Source organism: Lolium perenne, chromosome 3 (genome assembly GCF_019359855.2).
Source record: "Lolium perenne isolate Kyuss_39 chromosome 3, Kyuss_2.0, whole genome shotgun sequence".
Taxonomy (NCBI): Eukaryota; Viridiplantae; Streptophyta; class Magnoliopsida; order Poales; family Poaceae; genus Lolium; species Lolium perenne.
The window spans coordinates 322,896,267-322,904,948 of NC_067246.2; the positions used below are offsets into that span (position 1 = coordinate 322,896,267).

The 8,682-nt window shown below is 53.5% G+C and overlaps 2 protein-coding genes across 2 annotated transcripts; both read right to left on the minus strand.

Moving 5' to 3' along the window:
• Window positions 1–5,164: 5,164 nt before the first annotated feature.
• On the minus strand, window positions 5,165–8,013 carry LOC127345686 (probable inactive purple acid phosphatase 16). Its single transcript, XM_051372193.1, has 4 exons — window positions 7,723–8,013; window positions 7,121–7,616; window positions 6,825–6,999; window positions 5,165–6,749 (listed from the first exon to the last, which is right to left on the minus strand). The coding sequence occupies exons 1-4, from the start codon at window positions 7,961–7,963 to the stop codon at window positions 6,540–6,542; spliced, it is 1,122 nt and encodes a 373-aa protein (XP_051228153.1). The 5' UTR covers window positions 7,964–8,013; the 3' UTR covers window positions 5,165–6,539.
• LOC127340371 (uncharacterized) lies at window positions 5,260–6,357 on the minus strand. Its single transcript, XM_051366131.1, has one exon. The coding sequence runs from the start codon at window positions 6,355–6,357 to the stop codon at window positions 5,260–5,262; it is 1,098 nt and encodes a 365-aa protein (XP_051222091.1).
• Window positions 8,014–8,682: the final 669 nt, after the last annotated feature.

Below are 8,682 nucleotides of genomic sequence, written 5' to 3' on the forward strand. Positions count from 1 at the left end.
TGGACACACACAACTTTTGGGGCCATTCCCTAGGTCCGATGCTCGATTTCTGACGAAACCCTAGTTCTGTTGACCGCGCCGTCTACCCCTTTGACTGCATCCCATCGGGGTTCCCCCGGTGGGCGTATGCCTACGTTTGATCTTGCTTAGGTCATAGGTACATGTGGAAACAAGTATCATACCCTATGATCCCAAGGTTCTCTCCGGTTCACCTCCGAGGGAGTTCCCCCCTATACATGCAGAATCTGCCTAAGTGTAGGAACCCCATGCCCGAGAAGCCGGGCACACCCGGAGGGGGTAGCATTGGATATAGAACCATCTCAAATCACTTTTGTGCATGCCATGTGGACACACACAACTTTTGGGGCCATTCCCTAGGTCCGATGCTCGATTTCTGACGAAACCCTAGTTCTGTTGACCGCGCCGTCTACCCCTTTGACTGCATCCCATCGGGGTTCCCCCGGTGGGCGTATGCCTACGTTTGAGCTTGGTTAGGTCATAGGTACATGTGGAAACAAGTATCATACCCTATGATCCCAAGGTTCTCTCCGGTTCACCTCCGAGGGAGTTCCCCCCTATACATGCAGAATCTGCCTAAGTGTAGGAACCGCATGTCCGAGAAGCCGGGCACACCCGGAGGGGGTAGCATTGGATATAGAACCATCTCAAATCACTTTTGTGCATGCCAATGTGGACACACACAACTTTTGGGGCCATTCCCTAGGTCCGATGCTCGATTTCTGACGAAACCCTAGTTCTGTTGACCGCGCCGTCTACCCCTTTGACTGCATCCCATCGGGGTTCCCCCGGTGGGCGTATGCCTACGTTTGAGCTTGGTTAGGTCATAGGTACATGTGGAAACAAGTACCATACCCTATGATCCCAAGGTTCTCTACGGTTCACCTCCGAGGAGTTCCCCCTATACATGCAGACCGCCTAAGTGTAGGAACCCCATGTCCGAGAAGCCGCGCACACCCGGAGGGGGTAGCATTGGATATAGAACCATCTCAAATCACTTTTGTGCATGCCATGTGGACACACACAACTTTTGGGGCCATTCCCTAGGTCCGATGCTCGATTTACGACGAAACCCTAGTTACGTTGACCGCGCCGTCTACCCCTTTGACTGCATCCCATCGGGGTTCCCCCGGTGGGCGTATGCCTACGTTTGAGCTTGGTTAGGTCATAGGTACATGTGGAAACAAGTATCATACCCTATGATCCCAAGGTTCTCTCCGGTTCACCTCCGAGGGAGTTCCCCCCTATACATGCGAGAACCGCCTAAGTGTAGGAACCGCATGTCCGAGAAGCCGGGCACACCCGGAGGGGGTAGCATTGGATATAGAACCATCTCAAATCACTTTTGTGCATGCCAATGTGGACACACACAACTTTTGGGGCCATTCCCTAGGTCTGATGCTCGATTTCTGACGAAACCCTAGTTCTGTTGACCGCGCCGTCTACCCCTTTGACTGCATCCCATCGGGGTTCCCCCGGTGGGCGTATGCCTACGTTTGAGCTTGGTTAGGTCATAGGTACATGTGGAAACAAGTACCATCCCATATGATCCCAAGGTTCTCTACGGTTCACCTCCGAGGGAGTTCCCCCCTATACATGCAGAATCTGCCTAAGTGTAGGAACCCCATGTCCGAGAAGCCGGGCACACCCGGAGGGGGTAGCATTGGATATAGAACCATCTCAAATCACTTTTGTGCATGCCATGTGGACACACACAACTTTTGGGGCCATTCCCTAGGTCCGATGCTCGATTTACGACGAAACCCTAGTTCTCGTTGGACCGCGCCGTCTACCCCCTTTGACCGCATCCCATCGGGGGTCCCCCGGTGGGCGTATGCCTACGTTTGAGCTTGGTTAGGTCATAGGTACATGTGGAAACAAGTACCATACCCTATGATCCCAAGGTTCTCTACGGTTCACCTCCGAGGGAGTTCCCCCCTATACATGCAGAATCTGCCTAAGTGTAGGAACCCCATGTCCGAGAAGCCGGGCACACCCGGAGGGGGTAGCATTGGATATAGAACCATCTCAAATCACTTTTGTGCATGCCATGTGGACACACACAACTTTTGGGGCCATTCCCTAGGTCCGATGCTCGATTTCTGACGAAACCCTAGTTCTGTTGACCGCGCCGTCTACCCCTTTGACTGCATCCCATCGGGGGTCCCCCGGTGGGCGTATGCCTACGTTTGAGCTTGGTTAGGTCATAGGTACATGTGGAAACAAGTACCATACCCTATGATCCCAAGGTTCTCTACGGTTCACCTCCGAGGGAGTTCCCCCCTATACATGCAGACCGCCTAAGTGTAGGAACCCCATGTCCGAGAAGCCGGCAGACCCGGAGGGGTAGCATTGGATATAGAACCATCTCAAATCACTTTTGTGCATGCCATGTGGACACACACAACTTTTGGGGCCATTCCCTAGGTCCGATGCTCGATTTCGACGAAACCCTAGTTACGTTGACCGCGCCGTCTACCCCTTTGACTCGCATCCCATCGGGGTCCCCGGTGGGCGTATGCCTACGTTTGAGCTTGGTTAGGTCATAGGTACATGTGGAAACAAGTACCATCCCCTATGATCCCAAGGTTCTCTCCGGTTCACCTCCGAGGGAGTTCCCCCTATACATGCAGACCCGCCAAGTGTAGGAACCCCATGTCCGAGAAGCCGGCACACCCGGAGGGGGTAGCATTGGATATAGAACCATCTCAAATCACTTTTGTGCATGCCATGTGGACACACACAACTTTTGGGGCCATTCCCTAGGTCCGATGCTCGATTTCGACGAAACCCTAGTTCCGTTGGACCGCGTCGTCTACCCCTTTGATCGCATCCCATCGGGGTCCCCGGTGGGCGTATGCCTTCGTTTGAGCTTGTTTTGGTCATAGGTACTTTTGGAAACACGTATCATCCCATATGATCCCAAGGTTCTCTACGGTTCACCTCCGAGGGAGTTCCCCCTATACATGCGTAATCTCTCCCGCCCTTTTTTTCCCGCCCACCCTTTTCCCCGCTGCTTCTCTCCCGCCCTTTTTTACCGCCCCACCCTTTCCCGCTCCTTCTCTCCCGCCCTTTTTTCCCGCCCACCCTTTCCCGCTGCTTCTCTCCCGCCCTTTTGTCCCGCCCACCCTTTCCCGCCCATTCTCTCCCGCCTTGTTTTCCCGCCGTTTTAGCCCCTCGTCGGCCTATATATAGCCATGGCTTCTCCCCTAACAAAGCACCAGCAACATTTCTCCCTTCATCACTTCTCTCATCCAATAGAACCACAAAATCCTCTCGAGCTGAGCCGCCGCCGAGATGGCTCCTCGTCGCCGTAGCAACACGGGCTTCATCGGCGTTCGCTGCGGCTGCGGGACATTTCGCGGCTGAAATCACCGCCGGTGGTACGCGTGTGTGGCTCGGCACCTTCTACACGAAGGAGGCTGCTGCCCGCGCATACGACGTTGCGGCTTGGAGGTTTGGCCGGCCGCGCCACGAAATGAACTTCCCGGAGGTCAGGTCTCTGACGGAAGCTCGTAGTCTCTCATCGAGCCACTACTTCGCTCACAGGGTGAAGCGCGGCGGTCTGAGGCTGGCCAGCGGCGGATTGATACCACCGAGGCGGACGAGCAGTTCATGGCACTGGGGCGCAGAGACCATCCCGGAGACGTCGAGGCAACGCACGCATTCTGGAAGGAGAAGCAGACGTACAGGAGAGAGAGGAGGGCGGGAAAGCGGCAGAGGAAGGCCGAGGTTGAAGCAGAGTACGCCAAAGGAGAGGCGTCGACATGGGGGGGAGAATGATGAACGGTGGTTGTGGAACCTCACAACCACCGCTTCGAGGACACCCCGCCGAGGATGAAGATTTCGACTTCTCTGATTAATATGTGTGTGTCGAGTCCGTGTGTCTAGCGGGTCATGTGTCGACCCAGTGTTCTTTAAAAGCTTTGGTTTGTGTGTGGGTCTAGTTCTTTAAGTGTTTTGGTTCATGTGTGTGGGTGTAGTTTCTTTAAGTGTTTTGCTTCCTCGATCTGTGTGGGTGTAGTTCTTTAACTGTTTCGGTTCGTGTGTGGGTCTAGTTCTGTAAGCGCTTTGGTATGTGTGTGAGTCTAGTTATTTAAGTATTTTGTATCGTGTGTGGGTCTTAAGTATTTTGTATCGTGTGTGGGCCATTCACCCCCTCCGAGGTTCGATTTCTGGCGAAGGGGTTCTATACCGCCCTTATACATATATATAGGTTTCTCGCAAAGGGGTTCGCCAAAATAGCAGTGAGAAATAAATAAACAAAAAAAATGATATGGATTAATAATTATATGGGTAATAATTATCTCTTTGATGCAAAAAAAAATAGGAAAAACCAAAAAATGTGCATAATTGGCTGTGCCGACGGCCGCCCTTGTGCCGTGGGTCACCGTCGGCACAGCAGAAGGGGGACCCAGCAGTCAGTCGCTGTGCCGACGGCCGCCGTTGCGCCGTGGGCTACCGTCGGCACAGTGCAGACGGCGCCGTGACAGTTTAACGGCTGGGCCCTCCTGTCAGAGCGTGTACCGACGGTTGCAGATGTGCCGACGGTGACCTTCGGGCTCCACCTAGCTGTGCCGACGGCCGCGGTTGCGCCGAGGGTGGCCGTCGGTGTACCGTGCGTTGTGCCGACGGCCGTGTTGTGCCGACGGTGAGGTCCGTCGCCGGTAGCTGGAGGCCTCTGTGCCGATGGCCCCGACATTTGGCCGTCGGCACATAGCCTGGCCGTCGGCACACGTCGGTTCTCCCGTAGTGACGCGCACGCCTAATAAACTGTGAGAGAGGGAGTACAACATGTAGATACGCACTGGAGGTGTTGTATCTGTACACTTATTTAATATACAGTTAGATACGAGTGTAGATACAACCCATTTCGAGTGCCCTTATTCATCTTTGTAATCCTAAGGTGGCACCAAAAGTTCATTTTATTGCCTGGGCAGATACGGATCTGTTAATTAACACGGTCTTTCGTGTGAAATAGAGAACTACACGGAGGGCTCATATTACTTTGGGCGGATTCATAAAGGAGAGTGCTGTAACATAACTCTATTTTGTAATTTAGTGCTGATAGAAAGAGAAGAAATCCATCGAAAGAGGTTCTTTAATAAAACAGGAAACGTCGATTAGATAAAAGAAATAAAGCAAATTAACATAGAATGAAGCTAAATTATATATTTTTGTTGTACATCAATAAACATATGAGACCAACATATGGAGTACTCGAGAGCTAAGTTGCAACTTTTATGTGGAAGTACGAGCAGTAGGTGGGAGATAGAAAGCACCATAAGGGTAAACAGTCTTCATGTTGTGAGTAGCCTGGTGCACCTTCTTGAGCTCCATCGAGTCGACACAAAACAAGAATATGCCGACCTCAGTCAACAAAAATAGGTCATGCCCCCCATCTGCAACCCCAATGATCTTCACCGGCATAAAGGTAAACCAAGGGTTTGTATTCTGTGATTGCATTGCCTGAGTAGGAAGAATCTGGCTCAGATCCACCATCTTGCGCGTCACCCAAGCATCCGCGTCGCGTACCCACACACACAACATGAAACCCAGCACCCCGGCTAGGCCGAGCACGCCGTCCTCTGACTTGAATAGTCGGACATGGCCAAAGTTTGGCCGCTCGAAAGTTGTTAGGGTCCGGTGGTCCGTATCAAACGCGAGGACGAGATAGTCGAATAATGGTTGGTATAAGGTTTTGCCGACGATGACACATGGCTCTGGGCGGATCTGATTTGTCGGTGGCAATTCCGCTGCTGATGTGGTCCACTTACCGGTGACCGAGGAGAAGACGCTGGCGTGCAGGCAATCTGTTACCATGTCGTTGGACACGACGGCCAGGCGGAAGTGGCTGGAGTTGCAGGGCGTGCACCGGTCATCGCCACCGCCGTCTCTGCCGCATTCACATATTAGTGCGGCGCCACTATGCCTTCTGCTGAACGAGCCATTATTTGAAACGAGATGGTGGTCGCCGGTCATGGGTTGCCACACCAGGAACCTGTACCAGAGTTCGTCGTGGAGGAGGACGCGGCCATGGCAGCAGTCCAAGAACTTCCACTTCCTCATCTTGTGATCAACGGAGTCGAAGGGGAATCTCGCAGGGCCGGCCGCGTCCACGTGCACGAACCTCCGGGGGAGGTCGTCGAAGTTGTGGAAGAAGCCAAGGGTGACAGGCGCCCCGCGGCGCGCACGGTAGAGCTCATGGAGGAACACAGGGTCGTTCACGACGCGATGCCACTCCTTGCAGACAGCGGATGCGCGGGCGAGCACCTGGGGGCTCGGCAAGAGGCGCTTCAGGATTTCGAGGTGCAGCTCCTCCGGCAGGCTGGTCGTCATGGCGGCGCCGTGGAAGCGGAAATTCTAAAGCACACGATCTGATCGCACGTCTGTACGTGGGACTATTTGTTTCTCTTGCAGCAAGCTACTAAATCGAATTCGGGTCGAGCTCCGCCTCCAACACAAGCACCAAAGGTTCCCATTGCGAATCCAAGAGATCCTAACGCAAACGAGTCTGAATACTACCCCAAGACGATATGGCTGTGCGTCGTCCCGTTCTCCATCCGGATCCAGGACTCGACAGAGAAGGGGTTTTCAGACATCTCAACTATCCTCGATCCTCTCGGCCAGCCACCATATCCACCATGCCCCGTGTGCCGTGCGAAACAGAGCCAGAGTTTGCCATACGGGCAGCACCAGTCCAGCCCGTGGTTGTGCCCCACGAAGATCGCCTAAAATACAAATACATTAACATCGCAAGAGATGATCATCAGTCAGACATCCAAAATAACCGCAAGTGTCATTACCTTGACCGATGGCCTCTTGGCAAGAGACTCCATCATGCCCCATTCAGCTTGTTGCGGAGCCACATCTTCCATGTTGAGAGAGCCAACACATGGCCTTGTTATCTTACTCTTGGCCTTTGGAGCCACCTTGGCATACGCAGTGCTTGGTATGTGCCAGAAGACCAGCTCAGGAATCCTGCATTCGTTCCCCAAGAGGAAGTGCAACCTAGCATCAGAAATTCAGGATACCTACCAGATATATTTGCCAAGAACGTCAGATGTTGAATAAGAATGAGTTGTTGCAAGTTTCTTCTGACCTTCCATCTGGATTGAGGAACTGAGCCTGGGTCTGGAACCACCTCACCTGCGCGTCGGATATGACCTCCGGGTACGATCCACCACCGGAGTCGAGAAAGTACATGAGCAGAGCAGGGTCTTGTTCCTTCTCGCGCGACAGCACCTGCAGGACGTAGTTGGACACGCCGGGCCAGAGCTTCTCGGGGCCGACCGATGAACGCGAGAGCCCCTGCTCGCCGCCGTCGCGATCGATCTCGGTCGTCATCAGGTCGACCCGCGGCGTCCCTCGGGAGCTGCAATCCGAGACTGAAGGTGGGCAGTGCACAGGCGGGACGCCGTCAGGGGAGAACCACTCCATTGGCCACTCGAACGCCATGTCGTCGTGGTTGCCGAACACCGTCGCCCATGGAATCCGCCTGCGTCTGGTCGGGGAAGTCGCCCTCTCCCAGTACAGGGTCGCGTTGGCGATCGGCACGTTGTTCGCGGTCACTAGGTCGCCCAGGTACACGACGAAGTCTGCGGTTAATTCAGTGACGGAGAGGGAAAATTCTCAGAGAAAAGTTAAATCTCTGCAGAAATTACTGCATGCTGGAATAGGGGCAGCCACCGGCCGGACTATTACCTGGCTTCTCGGCGTCGAGCACGGCGGCCATGACGCGGTCGGAACCGGCGTCCTGGGCGGGTCCCCAGTCCGTCCAGGCGTTCTCGCCGTAATGCAGGTCCGCGAACAGCGCCACCTTGAAGCGACCCTCCGGCGCGAACCGCAGCGGCGCCGGCGACCGGTGCCCCGCGGCGCCAAAAGCCAGCACGCCGGCGAGTAGGGCGTCGAGGATAGCCGCGAGGCGGTACTGCAACCGCCGCATTTTGGCGCGCTCTTGGTGGCGTCAAGCGTGGATGTGGCAGCAGATCTAATCCAATACGTAGTATCTGTGTATAGAAAGCTCCCAGAAAGAGGACAGATTGTGGGTGCCATGACGCTGCCTCTGCAACTACTGCTGGGACATTAACAGTCGATAGAGAAGTACACATTACGTACGTGGCGTTTCATCCGGTCAAGTTCGTATGGCAAAGGAAATGCAGAAAGGTTATACAGACAGCAACCTGCATAATTGCGTTACGCCAAGTGACAGTGCCGTTTAGGTTTTTTAGCAGACGGGAGAGGCTAGCTGGAATATGCGCCTGGATTACTAGAGATACGGGATGTATGTAGGTACTAGTAGAAAAGAGGGCTTTCATACCAACCTATTAGTCTCCAAATAGTTTGACCCGAAACTAATTGGATCTTTAGTCCCGGTTCTGCTGTTGAACCGGGAATAATACTCCAGTCGGGACTAAAGGGTAAATCTTTAGTTCCGGTTGGTAACACCAACCGAGAATAAAGGGCTATGGCAGGCTGCGGTCGGCGCATGACTCTTTAGTCCCGGTTGGTTCCTTTAGTCCCGGTTGATGTCCCCAACCGAGACTAAAAGTTTTTTCGAGTTTTTTACTCCCCACGCAAACTTTACCCCCCTGGATCACCTTTTTTCATTTGTAAAATACAAAAAAATGATAGAAAATTCAAAAAATAAAATGTTTTCAGATT

Excerpts from the sequence above, each read along its gene's own strand:
- LOC127340371 (XM_051366131.1), bottom strand. The coding sequence starts at position 6,357 with ATGACGACCAGCCTGCCGGAGGAGCTGCACCTCGAAATCCTGAAGCGC.
- LOC127345686 (XM_051372193.1), bottom strand. The coding sequence starts at position 7,963 with ATGCGGCGGTTGCAGTACCGCCTCGCGGCTATCCTCGACGCCCTACTC. Across the intron at positions 7,617-7,722 it reads GCTCGACGCCGAGAAGCCAG|ACTTCGTCGTGTACCTGGGC; the intron begins GTAATAGTCCGG and ends AATTAACCGCAG. Across the intron at positions 7,000-7,120 it reads TTCCTCAATCCAGATGGAAG|GATTCCTGAGCTGGTCTTCT; the intron begins GTCAGAAGAAAC and ends GAACGAATGCAG.